This window comes from Mercurialis annua, linkage group LG8, assembly GCF_937616625.2.
Source record: "Mercurialis annua linkage group LG8, ddMerAnnu1.2, whole genome shotgun sequence".
NCBI classification, from domain to species: Eukaryota; Viridiplantae; Streptophyta; class Magnoliopsida; order Malpighiales; family Euphorbiaceae; genus Mercurialis; species Mercurialis annua.
In genome coordinates, this window is record NC_065577.1 from 10,294,771 (window position 1) to 10,315,833 (window position 21,063).

The 21,063-nt window shown below is 35.2% G+C and overlaps 1 protein-coding gene and 1 pseudogene across 1 annotated transcript; one reads left to right on the plus strand and one right to left on the minus strand.

The window, feature by feature from the left end:
- Positions 1 to 10,435: 10,435 nt before the first annotated feature.
- LOC126660524 (cytokinin riboside 5'-monophosphate phosphoribohydrolase LOG1-like) lies at positions 10,436 to 14,062 on the minus strand (annotated as a pseudogene).
- A 1,224-nt stretch (positions 14,063 to 15,286) lies between these two features.
- LOC126661593 (uncharacterized) lies at positions 15,287 to 15,862 on the plus strand. The gene has a single exon (XM_050355447.1). It carries the CDS (start codon positions 15,287 to 15,289, stop codon positions 15,860 to 15,862), a length of 576 nt encoding a protein of 191 aa, XP_050211404.1.
- The last annotated feature ends 5,201 nt before the right edge of the window (positions 15,863 to 21,063 follow it).

Genomic DNA, 21,063 nt, shown 5'->3' on the forward strand with positions numbered 1-21,063 from the left:
TTTTTGTGTTTGCTCATTTATACGACATTTTGAATTTGCCAATTATTGGCAATTTCAATTATGGTAATAGTCTTGCATTGCATGCATTATATCTTGAACATTAAGTCCTAATATTTGAAGCTGCCGCAATTTTTCTGTGGGATCATGCATCTTTAAGGCAATGTATGCATCGTACTTGTTCACAGCGACCCCCTAAATTTGGTCTTGTATTTCTTTGAGTTCCTGCGCTATAGGCAGAGTATATGGCATTTGTTGTTAGGGTGTCCTCTCTATCAAATGGGCAAGCCAATAGGATAGGATATGCTAATATTGTGGGAATTTAGCCTCCATAAACAGGAAAGTTCTTACTAAGCCTTTTATAGCACATGGTATTGTCGGACTTGCTCAACATCGACTTCTTGCCAATTAGCTTCGACAACCATCCTACTCCTTAAGAGTAAACATATTTTGTGATTAGGTGGAAGTCTTAATTCAAAGGGTCTCAAATAAAGCCATATTCATGGTTACTGGATCATGTGATATTTCTCTGTGGTATCCGTCCAATTTCTTACTATAGGCAACTAGAGATAAGTAACAATTTTACTATGAACGATTTCAGCTCTGTATTTGTTTTTCATTATACTATGTATGTTGGTATCTGCAAGCATGACAAGGAAAATGTCAAATAGATCGTCAATCATGGTCGGTTCTTTGATATGTAAGAAAATAAAGACCAATTAAATGTGGGCATTTACTTATAGGCACACAGATGGGAGGTCTTTAGTTAGGTGTATGTTGTTCCATAGTAAACTGCAATAGTAGCATATTTTAAATGTTACTCGATCAAGTGATGCGACTATAGCCTATATGTTTACGGAAAGGCATAAGTATAATATCAAAGCTGGTGCAAGCATTTAGGACCTCGGAGACTTACACCCATTGCAAGAAAATAATACCAATGAACCTGAAAAAGGGACAACCATACTTTGGCTATGACCTTGTTTATAGAGTAGCGTCTTAAGACCGTATTGTCTTTCATTTGCACATGTACAATAATAGGTTTGTTTGGTGAGCGACTTGCTCCGCATTTAAGAAGATTGAGTGGCAGAGGTGGAAGTTCAGATTATTCTGCCTATTTTTAGCCTTCATAAGGGTATTTTGTTTTTTTTTTTGCCGGAAAGATTAATATCTTCATTGATAATTCGACTATAAAAGTCTCAAATCTAGCCACATCAATTGTGCTAGATATTACAGTAACATTCTAAGGGTTTTTCGGCTACTAAGGGCCACCCAATCAACTCATCAAACACTAAATCTAATAATAGATCTAGTCAAATGAGTATAATACTACAAATTTAAATGATTACTACAATTAAAGCCATAGATCCAAACATCTAAAAACTAAAATTAATTGCAAACATTAGAATCTGTATAACAAATCTTCCAAACGGAGATGCCGGAAACACGTCTAGAAACGCCGGAAACACGCCGGAAACATGAAGATAACGTCGGAGCCGCTGGAGAGACTGGAGCTATCGGAGCCGCCGGAAGCCGCCGAAGCCGGAAACCATAAAAGAAAAAGACTAACGAAAACCCATTTAGGGTAGATAAACTAAGAACTTAAAAATTAATTTCTTCACAATAACATGTGAAAAGACCAACAAACTAAAGATCTAAGGTAAACAAGCCATTTATTTATTTAAAATAGAAGAAATTAAAGGGTGGGGAGATGATTTTTGGCTAAAAAAGGCCAAAAAACCATCTCCCCTTGCAAGGTGTGAAGTGCGGCTGCAAGGAGTTTAGGGTTTGAGAGGGAGAGAGGGGCTGGGGTATTTTGTTCGTATTGATTATAGAAGTACCAACATTTCATTACACTTTTGGTACAAACCGAAAAAAACTGAATCAAACTAAAAACCCCAGCGTATATTTGGTTCAGTTTGAAATGTTCTAAAATTTTGTAAATTTGATTTGGTGTGGAAAGAAAAAATTAAAATTTAAGTTCAGATGGTTCCAACATAATGCGCACCCCTAACAGACACTTCAGGTCTTGCTGTTTCTCAACAGAAGATTTATTGTCCATACATGTAGAAACCCCTTCCAACTCTTCAATGTTTTTGGTACAAAGTAAGTGTTACATTTAGATATAAATAGTCTTATTTATTAGAAAGAAATCGGTATTATAATAGAGATAATCTCATCACCAACTTTACACGTTTTTTCAATTTAATCACGTATTTTAAAAAGAGTCATAAAAAATTAAAAATACACACTTCTATTTTTTTCTTTCAAAATTATACACAGTGTCATAATTTGATGAGGTGGCAGTTGAAAAATGATCCCCACTTCAATAAATTACACTTAGTACCGTGTATGAATTTGAAAAAATAAATAAAAGTTGGTGTTTTATGATAAATTTTAAAAAGTGTAATTAAATTAAAAAAATATGTAAAATTGATGAATTTTTATGCTACTATTTTATTATAATATATGTTAAATGTGAATGGTTTTGTACATTTGATACTCAAGTGAAAATATTTTCTCTTTTTGTTCATAAAAAGATTCTTGATTAATTGTATTGCTTTTCAAGGGACATGGAAAAGACAAAAGGAAGAAAAATGAGGGCAAAGTGATTTCATGAATCTAGTGACTTTGTGCTTTATCTATTAATATGTTGGCAGATTATATAGTTTATTCACAAACATTCATTGTTTTTTTTCCAGAATAATTAGGAAAAAAGAGCGTTTCTGAAAAAATTTAAATATTAATTTAAAAAGGTTTTTTGACAAATACTAAAAAAAGATAAAATATTTTTAAAAATATTAGCTCAAAGTTTGTGTTTGAAAAATACAATTTGTTATTCTCAAAAATATTTTTTTTAATTTCAGAAATACGATTTTGATTACCCAGCGGTATACTAACACCATTAGTTAACCAACAACAAAACTATTATAGAATTCAAACCTCCATTTTTATTAAACTATTTGAAAATTCTATTACAAACTCCTCCGCTTTCATCATCGTAAGAGCAACCGTCAAATAAAACATAAATCGTCTTTTTTTAAATCTAAAATTATTGATTAACCATTTGTTAACCAAAAGTGTACTAAAAAAACAAGGTCATTGGTGTACCATTAGTACACCATTGGTTAAATAGCAACAAAATAAAATTTAACAACAGTTAATTAACGATTTTTATTAATAATATATTTAAAATAAAATTTATTACAAAGTTACCCAACGGTTTACCTAACGTTAACCATTGGTTACCCAACACCAAAAAAATATTATAGATACACAAGCATTTTTTTCAAACACCAAATAGTGCAGTGGTGTTGCTGTTGATGGTGGATGAAGGTGGCGGGAAGAACGGCGACGTATCGACGACTTGAAGAATTTGCACAAATCATAAATCAAACTTACACATCTATATCTCAAATCTGCAGATCTAAACTCAAAACCTTCATATGGATACACAAATTAAAACGTCTTCAGTACCACAACGACTACCATCAGAAAAAATCTAAATCGTCTTTTTCCAAAACTAAAATTATTGGTTAACTATTAGTAAACCACTGGTCAACCAAAATCTCCCTTCGCATTAAACCTCAAATACCAGCTCTTTCTCTTCCACTCACTGCTACTTTTCCACCACGTCCGTAAATTAATCAGCTCCGGCGAAGCAACAGCCTACACAAAGCAAACAAATCAAACAATAAACATGCCATAATTTTCAACTAACTTGAAAATTCATATTCCAATACTTTAAAAGCAATGACACATACTACAGACTAGAGATGAAATGCATCAGATCTAGCATAATACAAATCAAAAACAGCAAACTACAAACAATAAGAATAGAGCTACGAAAAATCAAACAATAAGTAAGCAATAATATTAAAAACTAAAGATAAACTAAAAGAAAAATGATCTAACTTGAGCAATGAACCGAGAGATGCCGCTAGATTACTGATGCGGAAAGACGAAGTGAAGTTCCGGCAAAGCAACAGCTTCTCCTTTTTCTTCAATAGCAACGGTCGTTCCTCATCTTCTAGTCATGGAAAAAATTGATCTCTCATATCCGGCCAAAAGAAAGACCGAAAATCCCAGTAGCAAACATAAAAAAGCAGTAAAAAGTGAAGCTCTGTTGATTAAACCGCTGATCGGAGATGATGAGAGCGTTTGAATAAGATGAAGATGAGCGGTGGCGGAGAAAAGGAGAGAAGATGGGAGAATTGAGAGATGAGGTTAGGGTTTAAAGTGATTGTGATTAATATATCGTATTTATCAAAAAGAAAAAACATACAAATCAAAAGGAAAAAGATGAAATGGTAATTTTCTAAAATGGAAACATAAATCGTATTGTTGGAAATATTTTGGGGTAAGCCCGTGTTTTATGTAATTTACTCTAATTTAAAACTAAGATAAGCTTTAAAAGGCTTAGCCCATCTAGTCGTTTCTATACTTTTTAACTTTTGTTCAGTAGGTCCTTATTATTCAATTTTATCTTTTTAGTTTTTGTATAACTATTTTCTATTTATTAAATCTCTTAATGGACAGAACTTTTTGTGTGTGTTTTAGTTGCCGTTAGCGTATGTCTGAGGACTTCTTGAATAAAATAGTATTAAAAATTAAAAACAAGACACTAAATTTTCTAAAATCATTGTAACTTTTATCTTAATAAGAAAAAGATAGAAAATACCTCATTTCTTTCTACTCCGAGATCTGTTTATATTATAATAGTATTTATTTTTTTATTACTTTTTAGGGTTAATTCCATATAAAGTCACCACCTTTACAAGTTTTTTCATTTTAATCACGTCCTTTATAAAGTGTCAAATAAAATCACCACCTTTCGTTTTTTTGCAAATCTATCACGAATGTGAAAATTTGGTGTATCTTTATTTACTCGACAACTAGAATCAATAAGAAAAGAGTAAGACGAATGTATTTTGTGTGTTAATAGGACATTAGTCAGATTAAAAATTTATTTGGAAGGAAAAATACATCAAATTTTACTCATCGATGATAGATTTGCAAAAAAAATTTAAAGGTGGTGATTTTATTTGACACTTTTTAAAGGACGTGATTAAAATAAAAAAAACGTGTAAATGTGGTGATTTTATATGGAATTAACCCTATTTTTTTTACTATAAGTAATTTTTTTATTCTAACACCTGTTTTTTTTCCTATTTCTTTCTTTATTTCTCTTTCTTTCCCTCTCTCCCTTTTCTCAGTTTTTTTCTTTTTTATCTATCTTTTTCTCTTCTTCTTTGTCGTCCAACTGCCGTTCTTTCGTCGATTCGCCGTTATTTCACCATCGTTGTGTTGTTCTTCCATGTCGTTGTTTAGGTCCTCAATACTCAAAACATCCCAACTCTTAAATTGACATCCGATATCCGGATCCATCATTTGGCGCCGTTTGTGGGAAATTACAGGAAAAAATTTTTACTGATCGGATTGAGACATGGCGGATGTCAGCAAGAACGCAACGGGACCAACGGCCAAGGAAAAAGGAACCTTACCCAACGTATCGGAGATCATAACCCCCATTGCTCTTGGAGCGGTAGGAAGATCAAAAATCTTCTTCAGGGATTCGGGAGTCTGACAACAACACTGGAAGGTAAGTCCAGTTAGGATTTTCAGGAAACCTTTAGGCTAACAATGGATGGCGCGATGAGGCGTTTCAGAGAAGGTATGGCCACAGTGGTAGATGAGGCGACAGAGTCAATCAGGTCACAGACACCCAATAAAAACAGGATCTGGAACTCGATCGAGAAGAGGACAAGCGGACCAGAGAAGATGCATGGCATGGCCGATGATCCGAAAGGGAAAACCCGGAAGTAGTTACGATCGAAGATGAAGAAAAGGAAAATACGGAGCCGCCTAACCCTAGATGATCTGAGATAGGAACGTACATTATGGACCGGAAAGAAGTTCAAAGGCTAATCTCAGAAGCAATGCAGAAGGTAGCTGAAGAAAAATCAAGAGATCACGTCCAAACCAGTAGCATGACGGATGGAAAGTCACCTTTGTCGACGAACGTATTGTTCGAGAAATGGCCGGAAAGACTCAAGATACCCAACTCCGACAACTTCGATGACACCGATTGTCCAGAAATTCATGTCACCAAATTCTACAATAAGATGGTGATATTGGATGTCTCGGACGCGATACTTTGCAAGACGTTGCCAACCACGCTTAATGACACAACATAAAGATGGTACAACGGCTTATAAGCCGGATAAATAGCTACCTGGAGGCAACTAACCGGAGAATTCGTGATAAGGTTTTTCACAAACATTCCGCCAAAGAGATGCTAGGAAGAACTATACAGATGCAAAAAAGAAGAAGGGGAAACACTCAGAGCCTACATTGAAAGATTCAAAAACGAGGCTATGAAGATTGAGGATCTAAATAACGACATGGTGGTACAAGCGCTAAAGAAGGGAACAAGGATGGGAGTACTACGAGACAAGCTAAGCTCGAAGAAGCCAAAAACATATCAGGAAGTAATGGTGGTAGCCCAGAAATGCATTAACGTAAATGACGGAAGGAGACAAAAAAATAACGATGCGCCAAGAAAGGAGGAAAGCAAGGGAAGCGCCTCTCAAAGACAATCCTCGTATTCACGAAAGGATTATAGCACAAGCCACCGAAGTATTGGCAAGTACAACCCCTATGAGAAAAATAACCACTGGAGGAATGACAGCAGGTACTCTCATGATTACCGATCAAGGTACGTCGACAAGCTAGAGAAATTCACACCACTGAACACCACAAGAGCAAATGTCCTGATGTGGGTCAAAAAAGCAGAACGCCGGTAACATGGCCCAGAAAGATGACCCACAGAACCGGAACGAGAGACGAGAACCGGTACTGTAAGTTCCACGAGGACTACGGATACGACACAAAGGAATGCTACGACCTGAAGAAGGAAATAGAGAAGCTGATTGAGTCAGGAGCATTAAGGAAATTCACAAACAACAGAGAGGAAAAGGAACAACAAAAGGACGGAGCAGACAAAGAGGAGAAAAAGGAAGAAGAAAAGGGAAGAAAGAAAGACATCATCGGATTCATTAACATTATTGTGGGCGAAAAAGGCGCGAAATAAAGGAGGAAAAGACTGAGAGCCGAGATAATGTAGGTAGCGGAGCAGGCCGGAGGAAAAGGAGAAATAGCAAAGGTGATCACCTTCTCGGAAGACGATGGACTGCACAAAAAGGGCCACATAACGATGTATTGGTAGTTGAAGCCATCATCAACAACTTCCTGGTAATGAAGCTGCTTGTAGATGAGGGAGGTGCGGTAAATCTGATGACATGGGAAACATACAAAAGGATCGGAGGAGAACTTGGAAAGCTCAAACACTACCCGGTCCTGATCATTGGACTCGGAGGAACTCCCATCCAACCCCGTGGACTGGCGGATCTAATGATAGAGTTTGGAAGGGGAGAAAAAGAAACGAAAGAAGTCACGACTACCAATAGGAAGGAAACCACAAATCCAACATCGACTAAAGAAAGAGGAGAAAGTGAAGCGCGCTGCAAACACTAAAAAAGGGGCCACAACTCCCAAGGGGATCGCTCATCAAACCTACCATTACTTAACAAATATCTGATCCGATACTCAAAACATCCCGACTCTTAGATTGACATCCGACATTCGGATCCATCAGTTATTAAATCAGATGTATATTTTGCTCTTAAATTAGATATCAGTAAAACTTATGATCGGTTGGAATGGTCCTACATTCATTGTATTCTGGACAAATGGGGTTTCCATCCCATGTTTATTTCTTAGATAATGGAATCCATTACTACACTATCTTTTTTGGTGCAATTTAATGGATCATGTCATGGTTATTTCTCTTCTATTAGGGGTATACGACAGGGTGATCCACTATCACGATTACTTTTTGTTTTGGCTGCTCAAGAACTTTCCTTTTTATTGAACAAAGCAGTTACTTCATCAGCCCTTCAAGGAATCAAACTTAATAGATATTGTCCTATGACTACTCATCTCTTGTTTGCGGATGACTAGATCTATATTATTTGCTTCCGCTTCTCAACAATCTTTGGACACTATTTCCAGTGTTATGCATACTTATGCTTCTATAAGTGGACAAGTTATTAATCCTTAGAAATCTGCTTTGTTCTTCAATGCAAATTTGTCTTCTTTTCAACGAGATCATATTGTGCATACTCTTCATATCTCACGTAATCGATCTTAATCCTTTTATTTAGGATTACCTGCATTTTTTCCCAGATCAAAAAAATTATTGTTTGAGCATCTCATTAATAAGATCCAACACACCCTTTTGGATTGGAATCAAAACCTATTTCCATATAAGGTAAGGAGATTTTACTAAAGGCAGTCATTTCTGCTATTCTGGTTTTTGCAATGATGTGTTTCAAATTGCTGGTTCCCTTGAGCAAATGCATTAATTCCATGATGGCACAATTTTGATGGGATCAGATAGAAGATGAGCGCAAATTACATTAGATATCTTGGATAATAATGTGTCAAAGTAAGCATTCTACTGGTTTGGATTTTAAAGATATTCAATGTCTTAATCAAGCTCTTCTTATTAAACAAGTCTGGCGCATTCTTTTAAATAAGGAGTCATTATTATATAAGGTGTATTGTGCCTAGTATTTTCGGACAACATATATTTTTCATGCTTATTTGCCACAATATGCTTTTTAGCTCACGGTCTACAATTATTATAGAGTGGTCTTCTGTGACAAATTAATTATGGCATCCACATTTCAATTTCTACAGATCCATGAATTCCGGGTATGTTTCCTTTCATTCCTACAATTATGAGACCATCACTTCTAATAGGATTCCATAATGGCCATATTTGGTTCATGGAATACAATAACATGGAATAGAATAGCTATTTCATAAGAAATGGAATAGTCATTCTTTAGTTTTTGAGAGGAGTGTTTATTCCACAAAATCATGGAATAGCAATTCTTTGGAATACTTATTCTATGAACCAAAACAAAGAATTGTCATTCTATACGGAATAGCTATTCCATTCCGCACCTATTCCATGAACCAAACATGGCCAATGTGTTTCAGATCTTATATTTTCTGATGTTACTTGTTGGAATATTCCATTAATCCAATCACTTTTTAATCATGAAGATGCTGGCAAAATTTTAGCAATTAGTTACCTTATAAATCCTTACCAGACAAACTCACTTAGGCTTATACAAAGTCTGGTTCCTTTGAGGTCAAATCAAGATATTATATTGCTCCCCACATAAATGTGTGAATTATGATTCTCATCAAACATCTTTATCTAAACCTGATTGGAATTTTTTTATTGAAATTGGATATTTTACCAAAATTTACATTTGCATTTGGCGTGCGTTATATCAAGCATTACCTTCTGAGTTTAGTTTATTATCTTAGACATGAAAAGATTATCCATGTGTTTTTGTGGAATGAAGAGTCGTTGAACCATCTTTTTTTCCTTTGCCCTTTTACTAAGAAATCTAGTTTGATTCTCCTTTAGCATTGCATACAAAACTTCTTCCATATATCTCTTTTGATAGACTATAGCTTCTTTTGACTTCTAATCTGATTTCTTTTGATTCCTCTTACATTTCAGTTGAGTTGTTTTCTTTTCTTTTATGGTCTATTTGAAAATATAGAAATTTTAAAGATTTTCCAGTAGACATATATTACATAAATACAAACTATATCAATGGCGGTTAAGGCTCAGCAGGATTATGTGATTCATAATCAACATTCAGTTGCTTCCACTCTTCTTTAGCCACAGTCATCTATTACAAATTTTTGATCCACAAATGTTGTTGTTTCTGCTGATACAGTTAAAATTAAATTTTGACGCAGCTATTTCACGAAAAAAAATTCTTCGGTGTTATTGTTATTGTAGCTACGGATGCTTCAGGTTCTACAATAGGAGGATTTGATATGTTTTTTCGTCATATTTGAGATTTTGGTATCTTAAAATTTCTTGTTTTACGTGAGGTTTTAAATTAGGCTATATCTAAAGGTTGGAGACGATTAATTTTTGAAGGAAATGCTCTTCTGCTAACTCAATCGATTACATACAGTTTTGGTGAGCACGACTTGAAAAATCTGTCAGCATATTTGGTATTTTTTATCTACCATTCAAGCATTTTGTGTTCAATATGTTCCATGGCATTTCAATAAAGCTGTTCATAGTCTATTATAAAATGTTAAAGCGGTCATGTCATATTTTTATTATTCAGTATTAGATTATTTTTCTTTGTCTGAATTGCTGTTCGTATAACTTTAATTCCCCTTATATTGCAATATATATCCACTTTGACCCAAAAAAACAGTGGGAAATTCGGAAGAAACCAGAATATATAATCATAATAAATATAGAAATGGTGATGATTAAGATATTGGGGATCTTGGACTTCTCCACTATAAATATTCCCACACATAGAGATAGTGTATCTTATCTTTATGATTAAAATGGAACTGCACCAACATTTCTTTTATGCAATTAAAATACATAATATTATTATCATATATATATATATACACATAATATACAAATGGCTTCTTATGATCTAAGATTCTAAGGATTCCCCCTCTTGTGTGGCTGCCTCTGACAATTGGTCCACTTCCCAACTTTGTCTCATGAACTGGTGTATATTCCTGCTCCATTTTATATAATTTTCAAAGGAAATTATTAGACTTTTAAAAGTTTAATATGCTAATGAAAGATTCTTCTTTCAGTATATTCAGAAATGATGACATGTAGTTTTAAATATTTTATTGTTCAGATTTCAGATTTCATATTTTATATTTTATATTGAATGATTGATATATACATTATTTGATGCATACACCTATCATAGATAAATATTTTTCAGGAAATGGATCATTATACTATTTCCTCTATTTTATTTCAAAAATATTACTATTGTGTTGGACATTTTGAAAAAAATATAAAAATTTATAGTTTTTTTTTATAATTGTCTTATAAATTATGTGTAGCAGTAATTTATTTGAAGAAAATAGCAAGAAGTAAGAGATTAAACAATTAAAATAATAGAAAATGAGACATTTTGAAATAATATGAATAAGATATTAAAAAAATATTAAAAAAACCGAAAATGACATACATGCCAACTTTTCTTTTAAATCCATTTTTTTAATCAATTGGAATCAAATATTTTAATTTTTGTAATTATATTTTAATACGAAAAATTTGTTACAGTTGTATCCAAACTTTGCATTTCACTTATAAATTAAAACATTTGTACCGTTTATTAATTGCGACAAACCACAAATATATCGAATATTTTTGAATATGTATATTGAAACATAAAATATCTCTTAACTATAATTAATACAAAAATATAATTGTAATTAATAAAGTATGCAAAGATTTGAATTGGTGGAATACAAGTATTTAGATATAATTGCAATAAATCTTTCAAATTGGAATATAATTACAAAATTAAAAATTTTTATCACAATTAATAAAAAAAACGTAGAATTTTAAGATAATTTAGCTAATAATATATGATTAGGAATTTAGTATTTTATCAGTCATCACACTTCATTATTCACTGTAACAGTTTATTATATCAAATATTGCTCAAATCTAGATTCTAATTAAACAAATTATCATATAATTATTAAAATGAGAACTATCATACAATTATCCACTTTGTTACCTCATTCTCTCCAATAATTCAGTAACCACCCTACTTATATTCTATGAAACAACCCTATTTTTTATAGCTATTATATGAATATATAGTCAATCATTGAGACATTTGAATATAAAACAAATAATAATATCGTAATATTGTAATATTGTTCTGTACCTCCATTTTATTGATGAGTTCTGCTGCAGTATTTGCTATTAATAGAATATATCTTGCAGTATCTTTAATAAATCCTTCTTCAACTCCTTTATCAAATAAGGCAAGCAAGCTATTATAATATCCATCCACATTTAACAATCCCACCTGTTACAAAATTTCAAATCCAAGAAAAGATATTTAAAAAAACCCATTAAAGAGTTTTAAACAAAATACACAATCCTTTTTTAAGTTCAAATATTTATATTTTTAATTAATCATGAATGAATTTTTTAACTTTTATAATTATATCTAAAATTGAAATGTTTGTTAATTTTATCTAATTTTTGCAATCCACTATATTTAAATTCAATTTATTACGTCCTTTATTAATTACAACCAAACTTCATATTAATATTTTTTTGAAGTTGAACTAAAATTTGAAATGTTGATCGTAATTAAAAAATACACAGAGGTTTGAATTTAAATAAATAGGATGTAACAATTTGGACACAATTACAACAAACTTTTAAAAATTAGGACATGATTATAATAATTAAAAAAATTTGGCCGTAATTGATAAAAAATATAAATTTTTGAATTCAAAAAGTGATTTTTCCAATAAGTTAATGTACGTATTCTGTTTGATATTTTTGCGAGAATTAGTAGAATTTTAGAGTTCGAGTCCGCATGTCGACTATCCCCAAAAATAAAAGGTTGTAATTTATAAACTTTTATGGTAAATTAAAGAAAAAACAATAAAAATTAGATTTTTTTTATAGAATAATTGATCAAGAAGATCAAAAGGCACAAAGAAGAATTAATCTTACTGGCTTGTCATGAATTCCTAGCTGAGACCAGGCAATGATCTCCAAAAGTTCTTCTAGTGTTCCATAACCACCTATATATATTCAGATTATAAAATTTTCATATTATTATTTACATTATTTTGTTTATAATTTTATGCAAATTGAATTAGTTGATTTTGAAGGAAAATTTATGCAGACCAGGAAGTGCAATGAAAGCATCAGCATGTCTAGCCATTTCTGCCTTTCTTTGGTGCATATCTCTTACATTTTTCTCTTCTCCTATGGTTTCTCCCGCTATCTACCACATAAAAATTTAGTTCAAATAATTCCATCAAATTATTGTGTAGCACGAAAATAAAGTTTATAAACAAAAGCTATCGGAACAGAAAAAAAAAAGATTTTCAAGAGAATAAATATAGAATCTTGGACTATCGAAATTAGCATCTATAAAAACAGAAACGAAATGCAAAACGTAAGACTTAAGAACTTTCCGTGCAATCAAAGCATTATACATTGAAACATTAAAAGAAGGCCGAAGATATAAAATAACCCTTTACTTTTCTTTTAAAAAACATATAAGCTCTTTTAGTTATTTTCGCCCATTTTGATTCTCAATATTATTAAAAGGTGCAAAGAAAACCTTAAGTTTTTTTTTTTAAATTATATAAGCTCTTTTTAGTTTACTTTGTTTTTTTCGTTTCCCTCAACGTTTTTAGTTATTTTTTATGAAAACGTGAAATTTATTTGCATTATTTAAAAATATTGAAGGCCCAAATGATAAGAAAATAACCAAAATTGAATTATAGGTTCTTTTTAAAATGCTTGAAGAGTTTTTTTATTTTTTAACCTTGTGCTTAAAAAGAATAATACAAGTTTATGATGATAATACAGTACCTCATTGGGCATGAGAGCCTTTGGAATAACTCTGTAAAAAGCCAAAAACATAAACAAATTAAAGAAACAAAATCAAGTTTTTTTACACTAAAATTTTGAAAATTTGAAAGCATAATATATACCCAAGAACATGGCCACCTCCATTAAACACAGTCTGTGAGATTAAACCCATAAGACCTACACTTCCTCCTCCATACACCAACCCAATCTTTCTCTTAACCTAATTATAGCAATAACATATTTAATCAACAAGAACTTGTTAAGGAGAGATAGCAAAAATATGATTAATTAAGGAGTGGAATTTATAATACTATAATTAATTAATTACCAGCTCTTTACCAAGTTGATGAGCAGCATCACTAAATGAGGGTTTATTTCCAACCCTACTTCCACAAAACACACATATTCTCTTAAACTTTGTTTTGTTTTCACTAGTTGAAGCTCTTTCTTTTTCTTTTTCCATTTCTTGAGAAGATTGTTGTAGAGAAATAATGAAAGAGAGAGAGAGCAATAGAGGCAGAATTGGAGACACTTTGGCTTTTGAAACTTCACAAAATTTATTAATAGAACTACATACATTTGGGGAAATATTTTTTTTATCTAGAATTTAGTCTTTTTGCCGAATATATTATAATCTTTAAATTTTATCAGTCTAGTCTATTTTTTTTTAATTTTAGCTAAATATATACATGATTAAATTTGATAGATTTATAATATTATGTCACGTCTGGTTCGAACAAATCATAAATATATTTAATAAAAATTGTAAAAATAATAAATCAAACTGATAAAACGTAACATTCATGCTATATTTTATGAACATATTAAGGGGCCGTTTGGTTCGCCACAAAAAGGGAGGATTGGGAATGAGAATGATTCCTGATGGATACCGAATCCTACAATAAATACAGTGAAACCGAGTCACAGGAGATCCACTCTCGGGTGATATTGGACTCCCCATAAAGACCTAAATATATGAAGAAGGCGCCGAATCCCTTGAGATTCGGCAGTATGCCGACGAAGACCGAATCCCATAGGATCCGCCCAAAGCGCATTAATCCGGGATTCGGGTAGATCGCCATATCTAGAAGTATCTTTCTATTTGGACATAAACTCCAAACATGGAAAGATAAGCTCTATCTTAGGAAGACGAGACTATTTAGGAAGACGTTCCTAAATAGGACTCATGTTTGAATAAGGTAGATCACGACAAATCAGGGTGAATCCCTACAGCGTAGCTCGATCCCTACAAAGTAGGATTCACTTACCTATTATGACTCTACCAGGTATATTCGGCTACTATAAAAGGAGCACGAGATATGCCTAGAATCACAATTACATTCATATACTTTAAACGCTGCTCAAAACTCTAAACTGACTTTAGCATCGGAGAGTTAATCAGACAACCACCGTCCGGTTAGCTTCTACCTTGTTTTGCAGGCCTCATTCACCGGTTCAGAAGGCAGCTTCCATCAATTGGCGCCGTCTGTGGGAAAAGCTTAACTAAACTTCAATTCGAAGGAGCTTTTCTGAACTCAAAAACAAATTTCATTGAAGAAGATGACTTCTGAAAGAGTGAACCTGAAAGACAAACAACCAATGGATCCAAAAGGCACGCCGGAAATAATCAACGTGACGGAAGACGGGCTCCACAACTCCGGGGGAAAAAGCGACACCGGAGGGCCCTCTTTTTCAACACCCCAATACCAAACTAATCCGATGAGGGGAAGCAACCCAATTGCTTTCAACCTAAACACTGAAGAGCAACAAACGCCAGGCATGGCAGCACAAGATTCGTACAACGAGATGCTGAAAAAGGTACTAGAATCTGTCCAAGCAAATTTGGACAAATTGGCTAGTGAAGCCAAAAGAACGAATGATAGGCACGAAGAAACTATGAAAATCCTAAGGGAGAATTTCAGCCCGACAGCTCCTAAAAGAAGAGGAAGAACAGAAAACGCAAACCCAAGCCGCCGAGAGACGAGGGGAGAAAACAACAGAAGCAGGGAACCCCGGAATGGAGGAAACGACGAAAGAGACGAGACAAGAAACCAACGGGAGAATGAAACCAGAACTAGCGAAGAAAGCCCAGACAATCAAAACAAAGACAAGTCCAATGAGCAATCACCTGAAACACCCAGAAACGAGCAAAACCAAGATGATGCCCGAAGCGGGTTGAATTCAAAGGGAGAAGAACGAAGGGAGAAGGAAAAAGAAGATGCCCTACCAAAAAGTAAGCGACAAGACAAAGATGCGGGGAAAGAACAGCCAAAGAAAAAACATCAAGAAGGGGAGGGCGAATCCTCGGAAGCGCCCCAAAAAAGCAAAGCCACATACGTAGTGGAAGAAGACTAAGAAGAAAAGATCGCCAAAGCACTCAAAAAGCTGAAATCGGAAGAGCTAGATATAGACGATCTCAGGTTGAAAGGATCACCCCTCTCGCCCGAGATCATGGAAGAAACCATCCCGTATAGCATGAAGCTACCAATCCTGCCAACCTTCAACGGAGAAGGAGATCCCCGAGATCACACATCTAGATTCACGGCCACCATGGGACTACTCAGCGTATCAGACACTATTTTATGCAGGGTCTTTCCAACCACGCTCACAGGCACCGCCCAGAGGTGGTACAACAAATTGAAACCATGATCAATTAAGAGCTTCACTTCGCTCTCAACAGAATTTCTCAATAGATACCTCACAAACATACCAGCAAAAACTACCACCAGCATCCTGAGATCCTGCATCCAAGAAGAAGGAGAAACCTTGTGAAGCTACATCGAACGATTCAACAAGCAAGCTATGAAGATTGACAACCTAAACGTCGATATGGCGACTGAAGCATTGCGAGAAGGAACACGATTCGGAAAATTGGTAGACAAGCTACTAGTCAATAAACCCACGACTTTCTCGAACTTGATGGGCATAGCCCAGAAATTTCGAGCTAGACGAAGGGCGAAGGGCGATTCGTGGAAAAGAAGCAAAAGGAAAAGAATCGAAAGAGAAGTCCAAAGAAAAGTCGAAGTTAAAATCCGATGACAGGAGAGGAAGGCCAGAAGAAAATAGGCGATTCGCCCCCCACACAAGGTACGAACGAACCGAGATATGACCCCAGAGATGACGAGAACAACTTCACACCGCTGAACACCAGTCGAACTAACGTCCTCATGTGGATCAAAGAAAACGTCAAGAATGTGGTATGGCCACCAAAGATGAAAGCCGACATAAGGGACACGAGAAAATACTGCAAATTTCACGAAGACTACGGACATGAAACAGATAGTTGCAGAGATTTGAAAGTCGAGATCGAAAGAATGATCGACACAGGCGAACTAAGGAAATTCGTGGCCCGAAAAGAGAAGAGCAATGACAAAGGAGAAAAAAGAAGCAGGGATGACAAACCAAAGGAAAAAGAAGATGAACGCCCATCCAAGATACTGGGAACCATACATATGATCAATGGAGGTGGACACAGCAGCTCTACAATCAGGAGAAAGCAAAGAAAAGAAGTGATGAACATCAGAGAAACTTACATGCCGCCCGTAATTTTTGATGTTGAAGATTAAGAACATGTCAAAGCACCCCACAACGATGCCTTGGTAGTAACTACTATCATTGAGAATTGGAACATGGAGCGAATCTTAATCGATGAAGGAAGCGCAGTGAACCTTATGACAAACGTGGCGTACAAATGCTTGGAGGAACCGCATCAAGGCTACGTCGAGTCCCGATTCCATTGTCAGGACTCGGTGGCCCCTCCATCAATCCGCTAGGAGCAGTTACCTTGGAAGTAATAATCGGCCTAGAGAGAGGAATCAACAAGAAAGTCATGTCGCTATTTAACATAGTAGACATGAAATTAACATACAACGCCATCCTCGGAAGACCCTTCCTCCATGACTCAGCTACAGTGACTAGCATAAGAGCATTGGCAATGAAAATACCAACTGAAAAAGGAGTAGTGACGCTGAGAGGAGATCAGAGTATCGCCAAGAAATGCTACGACGAGTCCGTAGTAGATCTTCAAGAGAACAAGACCGAGAAGAAGGAAGAATAGGAAAGAAAAACGACCCATCATCAGTAACGATTTTATGTCTTACCCGATGGCGTCAAAACTATCTTTACTGTTTTGTATGCAGTCTTTTTATCAATAAAAGTTCAATTTTCCTACTATATGATTATCCAGACGAATCATTAAAGAAACAAAAATCAAGAACTGCCATGAATGATTAAATCAAAGATGAGAAAGAAATGAAAATATGAGTTTAGATTAACTCAGAAAAGGCAAATCGCCAAAAAAGGCGAATCGCCACAAAAGGCAAATCGCCAAAAAAGAGTTTAGATTAACTCAAAATAAAAGCAAAATTACGAGTGCTAACTCAAAGAGTTTAGATTAACTCTGTCAAAACAAAAACGCCAAAACGGGATTTAGAGTAACTCCCGGGGCGAAACGAATATCTAAATCAAGCATCGACTCGGAAACATTAAATAAAACAGAAGCAAACACTTATATTGAAGCAAAAAGAAAATATATTCATAAATCGCGAATTACAAATAATCAAGATACAATAAGAAAAAACAAAAAAAAAACAATCTATTTAACACGATCCGTAGACATCCTATCGAGAAGATCGCGAGCGATGGCTTGAGGATCCAACCTGTTAACTCCAGAAAGATCAATATTTGGGTTCTGCTCCAGAAGCTTCCTCCCAATCGCAAGACGATACTCGCTAATCAAAGCAGAATAAAAAGCCTTCGTATTAAGTAGACGGATATGAAGCCCTTCTACCTCTGATCTTAGCTTATTTCTCTCCTCGCCAACAAGAGTATTGATCCGAATGAGCTCTTCGATCTCCTGAGTCAAGTCATTAGTTCTCTTTTCGATCACTTTGACTTGGCGGTCATTAATCGCATCCTGCACCTTAAGTTGCGCCAAAAGCGAATCATGCTCCTCCAAGGATGCCTTCAATTTCGCCCTCTCGGACTCGGACGTCGCCAGAAGAGAAGATAGACGCTCGACCTCCTCCTCAGCACACTGACGGCGGTCATTCAACACCAAAACAGATTGAAGAGCCTACGACACAAAAAAATAAATCAATAAGGAAATAATGAATTCAACAAACAGTATACTCAACAAAAAATCAACTTACAGAGAAGCCATGAAAACAAGCAAGATCGGAGAGTTCCTGCCCTGGCCTAGAACAGAACCAAGTAATGTCGTCAGGAATCGCCAAAGTCCAGATGTATTCCGCCAACACCCTAGGGTTCAGTAAACTAGCCGGATCGTGACCGTCAACCCACTGCACCAGATTGGGAGCAGATGAAGAACCTCCGGAAAGACTCTCCCTTGAAGGAGAATCATCGCTAACTCGACGTCTCTTTCTTGACAAAGAATCCATATTTTGATCCGGGGAAATTTCTTCCGGATCAACAACAATCAACCCGCCCGAATTTACCTCCCCGGCCTCTTCCGAAACAGCAAATGGTGCTGGAGGGGGAAGTGGAGATGTAACGGCCTCATCACCCGTTGTTCTTTAACCACATCATCATCGTCTATGACAATAACACCATCGCCAGCAGGCAATACTGTCTCGGCAGGAATTATAGCCGCCTCGGCAGAAATTACAGCAACTTCGACGTCGCCAGGAACAGGCTCGGCGATGAGAGCTTGATAGGAGTATTTTACTCCTATTTAGAGTGCCGTTTCCGCATGCTTTTATTACGATTTATCATGGTTTTATGGTATTCCGAGTGCCTTATTATATGTTTTAGTATTTCAGGTACTTGGGAGCATTGCGGAAGCTTTTTGGTACAAAAGATGGAAAAGTCGACGGAAAAGAGGCGAAAGCTCATTTGCAAGTCTGAAAATCCGACCCCGCTGCACTAATTGGAAAATTGGAACCAGCTCGAAGCCTCAAATGAATTTGTGTTCTTCATGAAAGTTAAAGTAGACGTTCTAAGCTTTCCAACGGTTCAAGAATCGACTCAATCGGACATTTCTACACCAAGTTATGAAGTTACGAAGATTGCGGTTCTGCAGAGCAAAGGGTGTCTCGAACCAAGACACCAAAGTGTGATATGTGTCTCGATTCGAGACAAATGTGCCTGGAGGCAGATTATAGTGTCTCGAACCGAGACACTCCTCCATTCTAAGTGTCTTGGTTCGAGCTTAGGCTTGGAAAAAGGGGAATTTCTGATTTCAAACACAAAAAGGCTTGATTCTCTTTGCTTCTTTGGGCCAAACACTCCTTGAGTGAATGTTTTTCTTTCCTCTTTTGTAAACATATAAAAACCCTTTTATCTCTATTTTAGGTTATGTCATGATTTTGTAGAGAATTGTTAGACATCTCATTATTGTAGCAACACTTTCTCTCTAGCTTTAAATCATTGTTCTTATTGTTCTTACTAAAAGTAGTAAAGGATCTTCATAGTTCTTGGTGTTCTTCAAACTAATTTCCAGATTTTGCTATATTGGGAAACTTATTAAATACAAGTATTAGTCTTGTAATTGAAGCTTCATTATCTTGTTCATGTGTTTAAGGTTCATTTATTACTCCAAGGTACTTAATCTTTACTCTATGCCTAATCTTCATTATTGCTTAATTAGTTTTGCCATGATGATGATTAGTAGCTAAACCCCTTGTTTGGGGGTTGTTATGATTGCCATGTTTGATTAAATAGGTGATTAGGGTTAGGTTTTATGGGTGATGTTGGTTGTTGTGCTTCTTGAGCTTAATGCTTAGAATAGGTTGGCCTCTTATTCTTTGCTATGTGGTTTAATTAGGAGGACGAGAGTTAACTAATTAGACTATACCTAGGGGAGTACATGCTTTAGACCTAGATGCATTAGCATGATCTAGGGCTATCTTGGTTGTGGAGTTTGCTTGATTAGTTGGCTCGATTAACTCTATCGAAATCTATGAGCACGAGAGTGGATTAGATTTCGGAATTGTTAATCAAGTTTTGACTCTTTCACTTCCGGCTCGAGAGAGCGGAATTGGTTCCGTAGAATAGCTTGACCCGACCTAAGTTCCCATCACCTTGACCCAAACTACCTAGATATGACTTTGGCATGACTAGCAACCTCCAAGCGTTTTTACCCTTAGTTGAATCCTTATTGTTCAATCTTGTTTAATTTAGTTTAATTGCAAGTTTAGTAGTTGTTTACCTTTAGACTTTTGATACTTTGAAAACCATATTCATGTTTGCTAAACGAATTGAATAGCAACTAAAATCACTCTCATCAATCATCACTCTTGAATTCACTCCTTGTGGGTACGATAACTCGGACTTAGGTCCACTCTATTACAAGTTGGGTTTATTCTCAACAAGTTTTTGGCGCCGTTGCCGGGGAGTGACGAGTGTTTATTGATTGATTGAAATTAGTTGTATTTCGGTCGAGTTAGTTTTATTTTCTGTTTTGTTACAATTGTTTGTTTTTGCTTTTTTTCGGGTTACGCGTGGTTTGCTTGTTGTTGTTTGTGTAGGATATCAACTATAGTGTATGCACAATACACGAAGGGCTAATCTTCCACTAGAACCATTTCAAGACAATC